Below are 17,268 nucleotides of genomic sequence, written 5' to 3'. Positions count from 1 at the left end.
AACGGACTGGTGAGCGTGTACTGCACATAAGTCTTGACAGCGCTAGTTCGTAGGACATCATGTATAGAGCATAAACAGGGTATCCAGTACATAGCAGAAGTATAAAAACCTTGAATATAGTTTGGGGAATTCTGAACAACATCCCATTTAGGGTAGACAACTAAGTTAAAGACTGGGAGACCACAGCTAATCACCATGACAGATTTTCTTCAAAAAAGTGGACTTTTCTCCTCCCCGAGTATCGGGGTCTATCGGCAAGCCCTTAGCAACAAAAATGGAGAGATCCAAAATGAATCGCTGGCACCAATCAGCAGAGAGGGTCCGATCAACCGCTGTTTGAGGTTTAGGCTCCACAATGATGCGCTGCCCAGCCTGAACTCGGTATTGACGTATGGACGTATTTTGCAAGGCCACGGTATTTTATATCTTACGCTCTGTATTTCTCCATATAGGAGAATTTCATGATTTGTTCCCCGTACACTACTGGAGTGGATGTCAACCTAAATCAATAGTTAAATTTGTTCAGATTTTGGCTGGTGAAGAACAAGTAGTTAATCTTAGTTAATCTACAGCCATTCTGTCTATTCAAAAGGGGGCTTGGCGCTAAATTAGATAGGAAGAATAAGGGACACCCGTGACCATGCATTTTAGTCAGGCACAAGGTTTCCAAGTAAACAAACGATCCATGGTTCCAGTGTGGAGGAATGATAACCTCGACGGGTAGCGTTCCGTGGGTCTTTTTCACGAGTCAGGCTTGTATGGCGATATCTACATATGTACTCCGAAAAGTAAATTGTACCCATCGAAGCCTGAAGAAATGCCCATTCTGTTTATCCAGCCTATCCGAGTTGATACTCGAATCCTGCATGAACGGGAAGAACTCAAGGATACACTTGGAACTTATCTGGGTAAATTTGAGAACATCCGGTATCAAAAAATACCATGTCCGCTCCAGACCGAACCAGCCGCCTGTTGGACAGTTCCTGCATTAGCGCCATGTCTGATCCCCCAAAGTGGCTCATCGTGGAGCCAAGAATCATTACAAGGGATGAAATGGTACCCCAGTAACGAGGTATCGAAGAGACTGGATCACAGCTTTTAGATTCTAGAGTAGTATTGAAATACGTAGTGCTATCTCCGACAGTATTCTGCATAGAATGTAGCTTCATAGAGATTGTGACACACGTATAAACCCCGAAGTAATCGAGATTAGAGACGCGATACTTTTTGACGAGACAACCAGATAAGAATGCAACTACTGCTTTTGACTTGTCTGCCAAGATAAGCCCCGCAAATCCTTCTCTTCAAAGGCTCTTAGTTCAACTTTTGAACATGGGCTGCCATCAGCTTGGTGGTCCTGAGTACAGAGTACAGTATACAGAGTACTGGAGATACGAAGCAGAGATACTTGGCCATGCAGACTTGCAGGACGAAAGGGCGCATCCACACAGCCAAGACAGGCTCTTTGCCAGTGTTTCGAGATATTTCCTCATCCCGGACCAGCCTGTTGGGTCGGGTGATCGGACTATGCTCCCCGGTACTCGATTTGTACTACTTCATTCACTACACTATAACCGTGCCTCTCGAGTCTCGAGTCTCTCCAGTGCTTGGCGGAGACAGCATGTCCTCCACGTGACAAATTGGATGGGAGCTGGAAAGGGGAGAGGGGAACCAATTCTCACGATAATGCACCCTGACGATGTCGTCAACGCACTATTGAGATCTGAAGCTGGCCCTGCGAGTTTGTTATTCGAGCTGTGGCAGCCCCCTCTCAAGCCTCAAGACCCACTCTTCTCCCCCAAAAACATGCTAGCGAGGCAGACATGGGCAGGTCCCCGCCAAGACCAGCTAAACATCAATAGTCAACCGATCATGTCGATCATTCAGGATCTGCCGAGCTTTGTTTTCTGCTTCTTTCTCCGAGTGAGAGAAAATCCACAAATCCACAAATCCGCCTCGAGGCTTGGAGAACTGGAGTAATCACAATTCCTCACTAGCAGTCAGGACTCAGAACAGGCTCCAGTCATTGTTGAACGATACACCCATTCGCACCGCCTCCCGAGACCCTGGTTGGCCCTGGTCGCGGCGCTAAACGTCCTGGTCAGAGAGGCTCCATGCACCGCGGATCACGAGGCTGACGCCTCAAATCCACCCCCTTTGCTTCGTTTTCCTCGTCAACTCGTTGGCTCTCCGCCGATTTAGGCAGGACTCGGAAACATCTCTTTTCCCCAGACGATCGGGAGATCAGAGGATCGGAGGATCGAAGCTGTTTGGATTCGGGGGATCTCCTGATCCTCAACTTGCAGGCGCGCACGTCCGAGCTTGCAGCTGTCCTCCGGGTGACTCGGAAAGTACAGATCTTGACCTGCCCAGAGCTTTGCTGCGAGACTGACCGGAGAATCTGGCTCTGGAACAAGCTGCCGCTGAGGCTGCCAGTGTCTGCTGCACAGTACTGCACCACCCGTATCAAATGCCTTCTAAGCTTGAGGCGCCAAAACGCTCGAATCTGCAGCATCGCAGACATTCAAACTACAAAATCTACTACATCGTTCTTACCGGATGATCTTTTTTGACACCTGCATACTCCATCTTCTCCTCCCCATTCTTCAGACTAAAGCATACGGAGTACATACGCCCAAAAATCCCCAGCTGTTCCTGAAAGTGAGGGGAGATGCCTTTTGCCAAGGGTACCAATGCCTCCTCTACGCCGCCACGCAGGATGATGTTCTTGAAGGAGCATCCAGACTCCGGACAACGAGTCATGCCATCGAAGCCAAAACGTTTCACAGGCGATCCCTGCTGGCAAACCCTAAGTTATGGGGTCCTTCTCGTTCCAGAAACACATGCCTATCTCAAAAACTTTGATACCGTCGTACGGACGCCCTCTGTCCCCGCCCTGGCTCTCAAAAATCGTCCCAAGGCGTCTCCGTACTCCATAGATACTGGCTATCCACATCGCCACGAGCAGGCTAATCAGAAGAACACTTCCGGACCACCGGAAGAAACTCTCGCTCTCGTTCTCTAACTTCTCTGCCCAAGCCCCAGGCGTGGCACCCCTCTATCCAAGTATTCATCCCACTTCGCGCAGTGATCGACGAAGCACATTGCCCTGTTGAGCACAGGATCTGACTCGACTGCGGCAGGGATGTCCAACGCTTCAAGATTTCCGGGCGATCCCCTTTCTTGAGACAGTGAGGATCTACTCTGGGGACCTGCAAGTGGAGAGCAGGGACCCCCCAATCAGCCTTCTTTCGCTCAATCGCCGGAGATATGTAATTGTCATTGCGTAGCGTGGCCGGCCCAGCAATGAGAGGATTGACAATGGGGGCCTAATAGCGTGGGACATGGACCACGACTGAGTTCTCCGGACGAACCGCTACGTACTTCTGTGTAGGCTGGAGACGGGATCTACAGACTAGGGCAGTTCAGGCTCCGCACTCACGTCAATCGTCCTACAACGTGGCGTGCTTCTGCACCCGACAAACCTTGTTATCCTGTACGGGCGATCGTGGATCTGAATAAGTGAGGACCTTGTTAGACATACGATACGGTCTGTCACTGTCAGGTAGAAACCCCCAAAAATGCCGCGTCTGGCCTGGTGGTTATGCGGTGCTGATCGTGTGTCATGTCATCACCACCGTCATCACCAGCCAAGGTTTTCGTGATGAACTGAAAAGCTTCACGTGCATCAAGGCGCTTATCGGGGCCGCCAATCACGAGTTGCGTTCCTGTCTATTTGACTCTGTTCATTTTGGACCGTGGAAACTGGAAACACAGTTCTTCTGGGTCGGCAGCTATGGAGGTGGTCTCCACCGCATCCACAGCGCACATGGCGAGAACCAAGAAAAGAGGGAACGGAACAGTTGTGGGAAAAACTACTGTATCAGGCGTCGATAGTTACACTCTAACTATTGGTTTCAGCCAAGCCGAGAATCATCCGAGAAGCTCGAGTTCCTTCGCCTTGCCCACATGTTCGTGGAATTCCCCCATGTGATGCACAGTGCCACAGAGGAGTAGATTTACTAGATCTACTAGTATTGACTATGGATAACGCCAGTCCAAGACGGGATGGTCCAGGATACTTAGTTAGACTTGGATATGGCGCGCATGGGACCAATTGCACCCGGAACGGGGCCGACTATGATCTCCGTCATCTCCGTAATACTGGTAACTAACGTTAAGTTGAATAATACTCTCACGATGTCAGAAACTGGGGTGCAAATCAGTCAGGAGTTAGTCAATCGTACTGTAGTTCAAGGCCAAGCACGAAATGATCGACAGTGACAGTCCAATTTTGGGCCTAACTCGACTTGGTCAAGTTCCCCCCATTTTATGATTTTAGTGCTCTCCTTTTGTTTCTCCGTGCCTTGTGTAATCCCTCCTATTCTCCGTCCTTCACCCGCCAAAAGGTGATGGGTGAAATATCCCTCCCTCATTGGTTGATTGAGCAATGCTTCAACTTGGAGAGATCTGCAACGCCTCGCACGGATCCCTTAGCCTCCATCCGACTATTGATTCGATCTGGCGTGAACCGTTGTGCCGGAACGAAACAAAATCTCAAATCATTTCTAATACACTGTTTCTCAAATATACACACCTCTAAACCTCCGTATACATACCATACAGCACACTAAACAGTAACACTTGTATGGTATGTATTTCTATCGGCAAAAAAACTGACAACAGAAGAAGCACACACCATCATCATCACCAGAAAATTCCCCGATTTTTCGGGTTACTTACTGATCGACGTGTGACGGAAGCCACAGAACTGTATAGTACCTTTTTTTTTTTTCGTCTTCCTGTCGCTCCATCACTTCTCTCCACTATCTGCCCCCCCCTCCCCCTCTCCTTAGATCGTGTGTCTCAAGCGCGCTGGGCTTGGCTTGGTGCCTGGGCATATGGCTGAACCCAAGGGGATCTGAAGATCGACGTCCCACCAGAGAATGAGGAGATCCTCTAGGTCCCCGCGTAACACCTGGAGTACACCCCCTGGATCTCCAGACATTGTGTCATAGACTCATAAGCCTTCAAGCCTGGTGGCTCTGCAGGTGGACCCTGACTCGTCAGGACGAGTAACCACCCCCCTGCGCTCAATGCTCATGCGATGCAAGAGCGGACTCGGAGAGTTTCGGTGTACCCAGACTGGCAGACTGTTCTCGCTGGCAAGAGAGAAGAAAGGAGTGAGAAGGAAGATGGTGGCTGACTGAGGCTGAGAGACATGTCCCGTCTAGCAGGTCTAGAGACGCATCGAAGCCACAAATGGCCCTCGAAATGTGACTGGTATGCTGTTGTAGTTCAGGGCCTGAACCTACACCTTCTCCAGTATCGATTCTGCCTGACGATCTCCCCCTTCTACTTGGTGTGGCACGGCAACTTTCAAGCTTAATCTGTGGCGGTGCGTGATGCCCAGAATCCATCCTGCAGGCAGAAATTATGACACAGGACGCTAAGTTATTTGTCAAGGACGTGGACCAATAGTTGCCAATTCAGGGCTTGGGCGAAGTGCAAGGAATCCTTCAACGGGGACAAGGTAATCTGGTCTTGAGACTTGAAGGGTCTGCATGTAACAGCTTGAAATGATCGACCCAGGGTTTCTTTCTTTTCTGCTGCTCTGAAACAGGCAAGAGGAGAAAGACCCGCCACGCCACTGTCGGGAGCACCATCATGCATGCATCGCGCGAGGATCAGGGGAGGGTTGCTGTCGTACCGTTCGATCCAGCACGTCCCGATGCTGTGGTCGAGATCGGAACCAGGGCCAGCTGCAACAAGAAGGAAAAAGAAAAGAAAAGCACAACTCGGCCGCCGTACTCGCCCTATCAGTATCTCGGCCTCGAGTCTTCATGTACGTGCTGATATTGCATAGCCGCCACTCTCGCCGTCACATATCCCCAGGACTAAGTTGGGACCTTTGAATCAAGCACGATCGAGAGGAGTTAGCCTCCTCTCATTCGTGCTGCTTGGACTCACGAGCACTCATCCCAGTCCCAAGCTGTTTCCCGGGCTCTTGGATCGTGATGCGAGCTCTGACCCGCGCACTGGATCTGACAAGGTACCCAGATACCCCCCTTGCAGGATTTGCACACCGGGACTCGCTGCAGCAATCCTATAGAGGAAGCTTGATCGCATGCATCTACCTCTCTTTCCCACCCGGCGGCTGTTCAGCCCTTGATGTGACCTGGGCAAGCTAGTCCCAACTTGTCTCCGGCTTTCTCGGCCGGACCAGTAGCCCTGTCTTGTACTACATACTCGGCAGCTTGATCTAGATCTGCAACGAATATCAAGTTGCGATTAGTTAATGTCAATCGGACAATACGCTCCCTTGCCAAAGGTAATCCCCCTCGTGAGCTCGCGCCCTGTCACAGTTGCAGCCGTGCAGAAAACCGGGTGCACGATGCAGCTTGCTCGCTTTGTTTGGTAGCTGTACTGCACTCGCCCTTTGCCTCAGACAGTGTCACAAGTCCCCCTCTCTACTTTGTCATATGGTCTCTCGCAACACGTCTAGATCTTAACATCGGGGGATGGATCCTGGCAAAATTGTTCCTTGGACTGGACCCGCGTGCAGCTGTGGCCAAATTTGCATGAACTGCTGTTCGCAGCAATTGGCCGGGGTTGGTTGGTTGCCGGGTGGGTTTGCTTGGCTAGACGTTGCAGCTAGATACTGCTGCACATACATACAGTACATCCAGTACTGTATGTATGTAGTAAGCATTAACAACACTCCAGAGCTACAGCAACTGGCCACGACCAATTCCCCATCCATAGCAATCGGGCAACCGCCACTGGTGGTCCATCCTGCAAGGATCATGGCCCCTGCTGCTGCTGCTGCTGTTGCTGTTGCTGCTGCTGCTGCGCGCCACCCGACTCCTCGCCCGCGACGTTGTTTCAAGGGTCTCGATTGAAATTGACTCACGGCGAAGAAACTCCGAGCCTTAGTCGGACCCTGGTCTAGTATCACGTACAGTAGAGTCCAGGGTCCAGGGTCCAGGGTCCAGGGCTGACACGTCGTCATCATGTGCGGAGTAGTAAGTACTATGGCATATATAGTATAGCATGGCTATGATTATGCGGCATTTGTAGAATTACGTCTGTCGGGGTGTCCGGTTGGGACGGGACTCTTGCCTATGAGGGTAGGAGGGATTCAGCGCGCCCTTTGTGAGGACTGCATTTCTTTCAGCTGAATCGTGTTCGTGACGGTGTTGGAGGATGTTATTGGCAGGGTGTGGAGATGTATAGAGTCGGACGAGCTCGGGCTTGATCTCGGGAGGCATTGAAGGGTCGGTCCCCGGTGTGTGAAGGGCGTAGTCGTCGTGCTACCCTCTGACCTGACGGGTTGGAATGAAATACATCGTAGGTTTGGTTAGAGGTGAGTGATGCGAGTTCCTAACTAAGAGATATTCTAGGGTCTGTGTAGGGGAAGAACATTTTACGAAGGCTGAGGAAACCCAACCTCGCAATTCGAAGTGGCCATCTGTAGGGGGCTTGTTCTCTATCATGAATTGTGCTCGCTTTAGCCTGTATAGTATGTTCAGAAGTGTTGACACAGAATCAAGCCGAAAGCACAAGATAAAGAAGGCAAGGCCAAGTAGGGTACTGTGCAATATCGTCCACGAGAGAGACCATAGATAGAAAATGTAGGTACTGTGCAAGTGTTGAGAGATACCAACGTCCAGAGACTCGGTAACATGCCAAAAAGAAACAGCACAGCTGCTGTGCAACCTGCTGCGCACGCTTATCTCAAGCCAAAAGCATCATCTCCTGCTGTACAACTCACTCAGCAGCAACCCAATCTCCCTGGTCCCTGCATCTGTATCCCCAATACAACCCCAAAACCACTCTATACCTATTGCAGCGCATTCCGAATCTCAATCTGAACCTGCCCATCCACAACACCCTTGACCGAGACGCTGCGCAAGTCCTCAACAATCCAGTCTGCGCCAGCTTCCCGGATCTTCGCGATAGAATGCGTCGTAGCCAGTGCAATCACCTTGTATCCCGCCGCCTTACCAGCCTTGATTCCACTCGGCGCATCCTCCAGCACGACAATATTCGTCGAGCCCTCTAGTCCGATCTTCTTCGCTCCGAGCTGGTAGCACCGGGGGTCCGGCTTGCCCAGCTCGACGTCCTCGGCGACGACGAGGTACTTCGGGTGTGTGAGGCCCAGAACGCCGAGCCAGCCGTCAATCAGGGCGCGAGTACCGGATGTCACGACACCCCATTTCGCGGAGGAGCTGTCGAGGGCGTTGAGGAGGTCGCGGCCGCCGGGGATTTCGACGGCGTCGGAGCCCCACGTTTGGGGGATGCGGCCTTCGATGTAGTTGACGTCTATCAGAAAGGTGTTAGAAGACATATAGGCCGGATGGTTCGGGCAGGCGTGAGAGGGAGTGAAAGCGTACAGTCCCAGTTGGCCTTGGTCTTGTCGTATAGTCCCATAACATCAATGCTGCGACGACCGTGGGAGGTGGCTAGGATAGTCTTGGGGTCGACGCCCAGTTCGGCACCGATTCTGGCTGGAGTATTAGGGAAATTCATTTTGTGTAGATATCGGCAATTGTTGGCGATTGACTCACTGGTGCCAGTGCTTCACGATTGCTGTTCGGGAAAATATAGTTAGCCTCTGTGTCGCAATGGGGATTGTAGCCATGAGTAGAGATTGTCATACCATCTGTAGAGTCAACAATGGTACCATCAAAATCAGAGAGAAGGCCATCAAAGGTGTGTACCTCTGCAGGGGCAGAGAATGTTTCTGTCGCAGACATGGCGGGGGAGGGGTTCTGCGGGGAGATGAATCGGAGAGATTGGTGTTGAGAAGAGAGAGTTCGAGAAAGAGGTCGAACAGCAGATGTGATAATTGTAGTGTATGAAGCGTAATCAGAAGAAGCCAAAAGAAAGAAATCTATGTCTATGTGATTAGAAGAAAGGGAATGAACGAGAAAGATGATTTCCAGTCTCTCTAATCTGAGGCGGTTCCCCTACCGAATGGCGTAGTGGTCCCGCCGCCGCGGATCGGTGATCGGCATTAGTGTTTATCCGCTTATCGAAATCTTGGCGCTCAACTTTTTCGACTCAAGTTTGCGGAGCACTAGACACTGTCCCGGTGTGCCCTTTTTCGTCTCTAGTCAGTGAGAACAGGTATACAGGCAAAATGACCAAGCTCGGTAAGTCTCCTACCTCACTGAAAGAGTATTGGACTCTTGGATCATGCTTCTAACGTCTCACAGGCAAAAGTTCTAAGCGGGTTCCCGTTCGCTTGAGACACAAGATTGAGAAGGCTGCTGTTGCGAAGCAAAGGAAGCAGAAGAAGCTTGCGAAGAAGGTAATTGAACCATACATCTTTTTATCCCCTGGAATATTTGCCTGGCAAATTTCTGCACCTGGAAGCGATACTTACACTTCTTTTCCTCTTTACACAGAACCCCGAATGGCGGTCTAAGATTAAGAAGGACCCGGGTATCCCCAACCTTTTCCCGTTCAAGGATAAGCTCCTCCATGACATTGAAGAGAAGAAGCGTCTGAAGGCCGAGGAGCAAGAGCGCATGCGTGAGGAGGCCCGCGCTCGCAAGGTCGAGGCCAAGCAGACTTCAGGTGGCCCCCAGGCCGCCGTCGAGATTATGGAGGGTGATTTGCTGGACGATGATATGGACGCCGATGGCGACGACTCAAACCCCATGGCTGCGCTGCTTGCTTCTGCCCGGGCTCGTGCTCAGGAGTACGACGACGAGAACGAGAGCGAGGACGAGGAGATGGACGAGGACGACGACGATGAGATGGATGAGGACGAAGAGGAGGGCGGTGTGACATTCGAGGACGCTGCCACGCTTGGCAGCGCACAGAACACTACCAAGGAGAGCTCACGGCGTCAATTCGACAAGGTTTTCAAGACGGTTACGGATGCAGCTGATGTGGTGTTGTACGTGCTCGATGCACGCGACCCCGAAGGCACCCGGTCGAAGGAGATTGAGCGGGAGATCATGGCTGCCGACGCTGGTAACAAGCGTCTGATTCTCATCCTGAACAAGATCGATCTCGTTCCTCCACCAGTTCTCAAGGCCTGGTTGATTCACCTGCGCCGTTACTTCCCTACCCTCCCACTGAAGGCTTCCAATGGCGCCCCCAATGCCCACAGCTTCGACCACAAGCAATTGTCCGTCAAGGGTACCTCGGAGACCCTCTTCCGCGCGCTCAAGTCCTACGCCCACAGCAAGCAATTGAAGCGATCCATCTCCGTCGGTGTCATCGGCTACCCCAACGTCGGCAAGTCCTCCGTGATCAACGCCCTGACCGCTCGTCTCAACAAGGGCTCCAGCAATGCTTGCCCTACAGGTGCCGAGGCTGGTGTCACCACCTCTTTGCGCAGCGTCAAGCTCGACAACAAGCTCAAGCTGATCGACTCCCCCGGTATCGTCTTCCCCAGCGCTGCCGGCAAGACCAAGAAGTCCAAGGAGAACGAGCAGGCCCGTCTGGTCCTCCTCAACGCCATCCCTCCCAAGCAGATCGAGGACCCCGTTGCCGCTGTCAACCTGCTGATCAAGCGTCTTTCGTCCTCGGAGGCCCTGATTAACAAGATGCTTGAGGTGTACGGCATCACCACCCTCTTCCCGACCGGTGACAAGACCACCGATTTCCTGGTCCAGGTAGCCCGTAAGCGCGGTCGTCTCGGCAAGCGTGGTGTCCCCAATGTCGAGAGCGCCGCGATGACCGTCATCAACGACTGGCGCGACGGCCGCATCCAGGGCTGGGCTAATGCCCCTGTCCTGCCCGTTGCCGGGTCTGCGGCTGAGACTGCGGAGCCTTCCACCGGTCCTGTGGACAATGTGCAGGTTGTTACGGAGTGGGCCAAGGAATTCCAGATCGAGGGCCTTTGGGGTAATGGCGAGGGTGATGACGAGGAGATGGCCGAGTAAAAAGAGGTCGTCTGCTACTGGATGTTGCGAGACCCCCGCGTCACTGCTCCTGTTACGAAGTCCTCCGTTCTCGTTTTAGAATTCATGGATACCAAAAAGTGGGCGTTTAATCTTCCTGGATGATGGATGGTCTTTTTTTGTTTTCTGTCATTGTTTCTTTGTCGTTTGTCCTTGTCGCAGTTCAGGCATTTTTCCATACTCTATCTATGAGAGAAGTAGCGAATTCATGACAACTATTCCTATTCTACCTGCTGTGATAGGCTTATGAGCCCTGGCACGTTTCTAGTCGCAGACTAGTAAGCAGCCACTTGAAATAAAGCCAACATTCATTTACTGACTATCTGATGAATCCTTTCTCACTCCCCCACCGTAAGCCATCTAGACTTCCATAGAGACATCATGGTCCGAAGAGACATAGTCCGCGGTCACAACGATGCAACATACGACATTGTACCTAAACAAGATCAACTCTTTAATGTCGAGTTCCTCGAGATTGCGCCAACGCCTATCATCGCGTAAGATCCCCTAATACAACACTTAATGCCATCCTCCTAACATCGCAAAGCGACCGCGTCTTTTTCGTCTACCTACGCGGCTATCTACCCGAATCTACTAACACCCTCGCACTCTACGACAAGGGCCTCGTCGACGCAACCCTCACAGTGAGCGGCTCTGTCATCTACCCGGATGGTCGCTACGAGGACCCAAGGTCCCTTACAATACCATGAAAAACAACGCCCGTCAATGATTTAGCACATCTCGTAATTCGCGATGCCAGTGGCGCCCAGACTGACTACCTACCGAGTACCGGCCGCGGCGACGTATTACTGGATTTCCAGATTCCTACGGTGTTTTTGAGGAGTGGGATGTGGACTTTTAAGGTTGATGCGAGACTTGGAGATGAAGATAATACGTGTCTGTTGGCTATGTCGTTGACTCAATGGTTAGAGGGGGGCTGTGATATTGACTGTAGGGTATTGGTTTCTTATAATGGGTGTATATCAATACATACATGGGCATTTCACAAAGGGTTATTCTAGAAGTCAATGTACTAATCTACTACTTGCGAAGGCCCTTTCGTATGTGGATTAGCCAAATGCAGTTTCTGTGTCTAATGTTAGAGGTGATTTATGATAGTCCCTATACGGAGTACAGTATTCTAGTTGCAGTCCCCACACCGCGCTCCCCCGAACCTGCAACTCGCGTCACGGATTTCGCGTTCTCATCAACCCGCCACCCATCTAACCACCTCACAACTCAACACACCAAGTCAATACAATCCCAGCGACTATCGGGGACTACCTAATCCCTGCCCGACCTGGGCACAGATCCAGTGCGACATATATTCAATTCCAATCCCAAGAAACCAACAGCCACGATTGATCCACATCACTACCTACAAAGTCAGGCTCGACCAGCCCAAAAAAAAGGACACAACGTCCACTCCACAGCCAAATCACCATGCCACCACGCAAATCTACTTCCTCGGTGACACCGGCTGAAACAGATGAGCCGTCACAGCTATCCCCGCAAGCGCAGAGTACCGTCGACAAGCCCATTACCGCGACGGAGCAGCAGATCAAGGCGCGGGCAGAGTTGGGCGTCAGCGTTGATGTGAGCAGGTTTATACCCTTGCCTCGAGTCTTTCGGAAGAAAAAAAGAATGAGGTATTGTTTTGGAGGCAGCAGACTGACATGAATCCTCTCTTCGATGTATAGGACTACCTCCTCCCTCGCTCACTGACAATCCGACTGGCGAAAGCGGTGCTCCCGCCCAACACGACGATTCAAAAGGATGCAGTCCTGGCTATCCAGAAGGCAGCTACCGTTTTTATCTCCTACCTCTCGTCACAGTACGTACACTCCAGCCAGTTCAATCACGCCTATTGCCTTTCTACACCTACAATGTCATACGTCCTTGATCGAATGGACAAAGGAATTCTACAACCTACCCCATCTACGATTCCAACAAAGAATCAACCCCAAGCTAACCCATCTCCTCCCTCCCCTAGCGCCAACGACGCAACCCTCAAACGTACCGTCGCCCCCGCAGACGTCTTCAACGCCCTCTCCGAACTAGAATTCGACTCCTTCCGCCCTCGCCTCGAACAAGAACTCGAAGCCTTCACGGAAATCAAAGCCGGCAAGCGCAAGACCAAGAAGACAGATGCCAACGGTAATGCCGGGGAGGGTGATTCCACCGCTGCAGCGGGTGGCTCTGCATCTCGCGGCGAAGACGAGGATGTCGAGATGGTGGATAACCCTGCGAAGCGGGTGAAGCGTGATGGTGATGAGGTCGGTGCTGCTAGCGCGCAGGTTGATGGGGATGAGACGCAGGAGGAGGATGAGGAGGAGGAGGCTGAAGAGGAAGAGGAAGAGGGGGAGAGCGAGGAGGACGATGAGGAGGACGAGGAAGATGATGGGCGTAGGGGTGATGAGGATGTTGATCGGGTGGAGGATTTGGATGCGGCGCCTAGACGGATGGATCCTGATGCTGATGAGACGGATGATGATGATGGGCCTGCGAGTCAGCTGCGGGATGATCTGGAACTTGGATAAAGAAGCCCGAGGGAGAGGGATTGTTGAGATGTGAGGGTTGTTGGGTCTGGGTGTGTCTTGTTTGGACTTGGTGGTGATGTCTTTTGGCACTGTGGGCGAAGTCTTTGGAGAGCTTCGCCGTTGCTATAGAGGTGGATATACATAATGACGAATTGATTCATGCATTTTGCTTTGAAGGCTGGATTATCTATTTGTCAGTATATGAACGGTGTAGATATGCCTAACTATAGCGAGAAAGGTGACTGCTGGGCATTGAACTTGACCTGGGCCTGGATGGCCAAGTGAAAGCCTATATCTCTCCTGTATAACATGAATGGATCGATCGTGATCGTGGGTGCCGAAGCGAGTATACGACACATACATGCCTCACTTCAAACTTACGAGAAAATGTATCCAGATCAACTAGAGAAAATCGGAGCATTCGAGCTCACATGTATTGTCACAGACGAAGACTACCTCGTAATGCATACAATAAAAAGGAACAGGCATCTCCCACAACCCCGATGCCCGAAGAAAAGCACCACCTGAGTAGGATATGCTAGCTCCACAGCAACAGCAGCACATCATGAGAACATCCCACGGCTACCTAATGCACCCGGTAAACATAAATAAAACAAGTCAAGTGACCTCCAGACTGAAAACGCCAACGCCACCTCATGCAACTAATCCGTAGTCTATCGTTGGTATCTTCGCGAAGGACGGATGAATGGTAAAATAAAAAAGGACCGCTCAGCTGGTCCCGGTGGACGAAAAGAGCGGTCTAAGAAGGAAAACCCCACAGCGAAGGTGGGAGAAGAAGGTCAACACCAGGGCGCCATTCATTATGCATCCGATGACGCTGAGAAAAATAGAGGGTGGAAGAAGAATAAAAAGTCGATCAGAGTCGAAGAAGATGTAAAGATTAGGAAGATCCGGTGGTGGCTTCCTCGAATTGGTGTGTTTCCACGCCGGCTTTGAGTCCAGGGAAGAGAGGACCTGGTTTGGCCGAGCCATTGCCTCGAGCAGCACCAAGTGGCAGAGAGCGCGTTAGCTTGGCCGGGTCAGAATTCTTGTCGACAGTGACGGTGACCTTGTTTGCCTTGCTGACGGTGGCGAAGGAGGAAATCGGCTTCATAGCCGCAGGTGCTGTCTTGGGCTTGGTAGCACGCTTCCTGGGAACGGCGGGTTTCGCCGCAGGCTTGCGGCCACCCTTGGCTGGTGCGGTCGGCTTGCTGTCCGAACTCTTGAGTAAGCTGTTGATACTCTTACCGCTGCTGGCTGGGTTGATGATCTTTCGTTGGGTGAGCTTCTTAACCACGGGTTTCTCGTCGTGAGAGGAAGAAGGTGTCATCAAGCCAGTGTCGCTGCGAGGACGCTTCTTCGGTGTGGAGGTGATAACCACAGCCACCTTCTGCTCGGAGTCTGATGCGGAGAGCTCCTCGTCGGAGGCAGGCTTGATTCCAAAGACAGGCTCTGGCAGCGGCATGGCGTATGGCTCCGGGTCCTGCCAGCTCTTGAGCTTGACTAGATCGGCTACCTCGTCCGTAGAACCTTGTACAATCAGATCGAAACAGTTGTCAAACTCCTTGCCGGCGGGCGGCTCGTTGTTGATAAACATAGTCACGCCGTCCTTGCGGCTACGAATAACCGTACACAAACTCTTTACAAGACGTCGAACACCGGGAATCTTCAAACTCGTACCAGCAACCACTAGAACGCGAGGGCGGGACTTGATATCGGCATTCATGACGGAGGTGATCGCCTCCTCGTCGGGGTTGTGTTCGTTATAGAGGACGATCCGCGGGCGCATACGCCCGACGCCGTGACTCCGTTGACCAGCTACAAAGCGAGCCTTGTCGTTGTCCGCACATTCGTCACAATCGGGCGGGTCAGCTTCACAGAACTGCTCTGGATCTAGGTTCTTGAGATAACGACACTTTTGGCAGACCATCTTGGTGATACTGCCGTGGAGTTGGATTGTGACAGGCCAGCGACCCTTGACGCTGAGGGGGATCTCGGTCTCTAGGGGCTTCATGGAAGTTTCGAGGCCGTCGATGTTCTGGGTATACAATCGCTTGAGCCGGTTCTCCTTGCCGAGACTGGCCAGCATTTCGTGAAATTTGGTAGGCTGGCACTTGGCCGCCTCAACCGACAGCGACCGCACCAATTCATGGAAGGGGCCAGTTAGGGCATCATCTTGATAGACAGCAGCATCGAACAGCAGCTTTCCAGAAGCCCTGAGGTTGTGCTTCTTCTGCAAAGACTTAAATAAACCATCGGTGGAGCGGAAATCGGGAACTATCCAGGGCTGTTAGCTTAGGTTTTGGACGAGGTGAAACTCGGGTATCGGGGCAAAATGGGTGAAAAACTTACTACCCGCCGATGTGGAGATGCCCGCACCGGTGATAGCGACAATGTCCTTTTGGTGGCGGAGAGTGTCGACGAGCAATTTCACCTGATCTGGTTGCTCATAGGAAGACTTGGACAGATACAGATACTGCGTGGTGCGTTCTTTGGGCAGGGGATTGCGTCTCCGCTTCTTCGCGGGAGGCGGGCAGTCTTGGCGCGTCGAATCCTCAGAGTCCTGAGATGACGGCGTCAGGTACCGTTCAGGCGATGACCGCAGTGACGGGGGCGCGGAGCTCAGCTCCGTGAGCTCCGAGGTGTCAGACAGATCATTAGGATCTAGAGGTTCCATGACGGAGAGGGTTGTGAGTCTCCGTCTTGGAAGTAGGACGAAGTGGTAGGAGGAAAGAGAAAAAAAGGGTTGGGTGATGCCCGCCCTAGGGGAATTGGAACAGCTGGACAAAATCGGAAGAGGGGGGGCCAGAAGGGAGTGCGGATGGAAGGGATCAGGCCGCTCTTCAGAACACACAGATCGGAGTAATTGAGACAGAGAGAATCATGTAGAGATTTTAGAATCATGCACACGATCAATGGAGAGAATTCAGGAGACAGCGAGAGGTTGGGAGGTTGGTGGTAGAATGAAGAAGGGGAAGAGGGTAGAAAAGGGAGAAGTTGCAGCAGCAGACGATGAGGTCAGCTGTCGGTGCTCGATGATACTGAGGGAGTATCAGGAAATAGCGAAAAGATGGGGTAGGGGAAGGGAAAAAAAGGAAATGGAACACGGGCCCGTCGAGAACCACGAAAAAATTCCCTTCCTCTCTTTATTTTGGGACGGAAGAGTCGTACTGGTAGTTGGGAGCGGGGAGCAGTTGTGGAATGTGGTTGTTGCGAAGGAAAAGAAGATCACGGAGATTTGATTAAGAGAAAATGGCCCGGGATGGGCCAGTTGATGTTGGTTGTTGGTATGTGCTCACTACGACAGTACTACTACTCCTCCGGCGGGGACTCGATGATGCGCGCTTGTTTTGATGCACAGGCACATCGAACTGCTGGGGCTCGGGACGGGACTAGGAATATGACAGTGTTTCGGAGATTGGGGAGGATCAAGTCTCGGGGATCTTGGAGCCTGGTTGAATGAGATGCATATATAGATTATTATAGGAGATATACTTCGGATTTCCATTTGTTTTACATTTCCAGCCATCGATTGAAAGATTTCTATTTCTGGTCTGCATTTTCATTGATTTTTTGGCTGTGGTTTGTTTGTCGGGCGGCTCTTGTGTTTTCACTGCGTTGCTTTGTGCTTCGCCCGGCAGTTTTCATGTTGCAGACTGCTGATTGGCCTAACTGGATGTGGGTCTTATAGTCACTCTTGATTGGACAGAACTGGTTGGCAGGGCTACCATGATAGTCACGTGCTAAGTAGGTTACTTGGACCCGCCCGAATCTCGCTGAGTCAGCAGTAAAAGCCCGGCCGAGTC

General features: G+C 51.8%; 7 protein-coding genes across 7 annotated transcripts; 5 read left to right on the top strand and 2 right to left on the bottom strand.

The window, feature by feature from the left end:
- Positions 1-2,671: 2,671 nt before the first annotated feature.
- Positions 2,672-3,025, top strand: N7473_011937 (uncharacterized protein; the record flags this gene model as incomplete). The annotated part of the gene is made up of 1 exon (XM_057157876.1): positions 2,672-3,025. The coding sequence occupies one exon, from the start codon at positions 2,672-2,674 to the stop codon at positions 3,023-3,025; it is 354 nt and encodes a 117-aa protein (XP_057003726.1).
- Positions 3,026-5,667: 2,642 nt separating this feature from the next.
- Positions 5,668-5,901, top strand: N7473_011936 (uncharacterized protein; the record flags this gene model as incomplete). The annotated part of the gene is made up of 2 exons (XM_057157875.1): positions 5,668-5,845; positions 5,867-5,901. The coding sequence occupies 2 exons, from the start codon at positions 5,668-5,670 to the stop codon at positions 5,899-5,901; spliced, it is 213 nt and encodes a 70-aa protein (XP_057003725.1).
- Positions 5,902-7,843: 1,942 nt separating this feature from the next.
- On the bottom strand, positions 7,844-8,759 carry N7473_011935 (HAD family hydrolase; the record flags this gene model as incomplete). The annotated part of the gene is made up of 4 exons (XM_057157874.1): positions 7,844-8,325; positions 8,397-8,506; positions 8,571-8,592; positions 8,663-8,759. The coding sequence occupies 4 exons, from the start codon at positions 8,757-8,759 to the stop codon at positions 7,844-7,846; spliced, it is 711 nt and encodes a 236-aa protein (XP_057003724.1).
- Positions 8,760-9,145: 386 nt separating this feature from the next.
- On the top strand, positions 9,146-10,904 carry N7473_011934 (GNL3/Grn1 family GTP-binding protein; the record flags this gene model as incomplete). The annotated part of the gene is made up of 3 exons (XM_057157873.1): positions 9,146-9,158; positions 9,222-9,316; positions 9,414-10,904. 3 exons carry the CDS (start codon positions 9,146-9,148, stop codon positions 10,902-10,904), a joined length of 1,599 nt encoding a protein of 532 aa, XP_057003723.1.
- Positions 10,905-11,303: 399 nt separating this feature from the next.
- Positions 11,304-11,632, top strand: N7473_011933 (uncharacterized protein; the record flags this gene model as incomplete). The annotated part of the gene is made up of 2 exons (XM_057157872.1): positions 11,304-11,419; positions 11,470-11,632. 2 exons carry the CDS (start codon positions 11,304-11,306, stop codon positions 11,630-11,632), a joined length of 279 nt encoding a protein of 92 aa, XP_057003722.1.
- Positions 11,633-12,112: 480 nt separating this feature from the next.
- Positions 12,113-13,761, top strand: cbfA (uncharacterized protein). The gene is made up of 3 exons (XM_057157871.1): positions 12,113-12,518; positions 12,623-12,756; positions 12,916-13,761. Exons 1-3 carry the CDS (start codon positions 12,366-12,368, stop codon positions 13,460-13,462), a joined length of 834 nt encoding a protein of 277 aa, XP_057003721.1. The 5' UTR covers positions 12,113-12,365; the 3' UTR covers positions 13,463-13,761.
- A 120-nt stretch (positions 13,762-13,881) lies between these two features.
- Positions 13,882-16,139, bottom strand: N7473_011931 (putative SIR2 family histone deacetylase (Hst4); the record flags this gene model as incomplete). The annotated part of the gene is made up of 2 exons (XM_057157870.1): positions 13,882-15,739; positions 15,815-16,139. 2 exons carry the CDS (start codon positions 16,137-16,139, stop codon positions 14,364-14,366), a joined length of 1,701 nt encoding a protein of 566 aa, XP_057003720.1. The 3' UTR covers positions 13,882-14,363.
- Between the last annotated feature and the right edge of the window lie 1,129 nt (positions 16,140-17,268).

This window comes from Penicillium subrubescens (genome assembly GCF_028828155.1).
Source record: "Penicillium subrubescens strain IBT 31985 chromosome Unknown utg000010l_segment0_segment0, whole genome shotgun sequence".
Taxonomy (NCBI): domain Eukaryota; kingdom Fungi; phylum Ascomycota; class Eurotiomycetes; order Eurotiales; family Aspergillaceae; genus Penicillium; species Penicillium subrubescens.
This window is presented reverse-complemented; position numbering and strand designations above follow the sequence as displayed.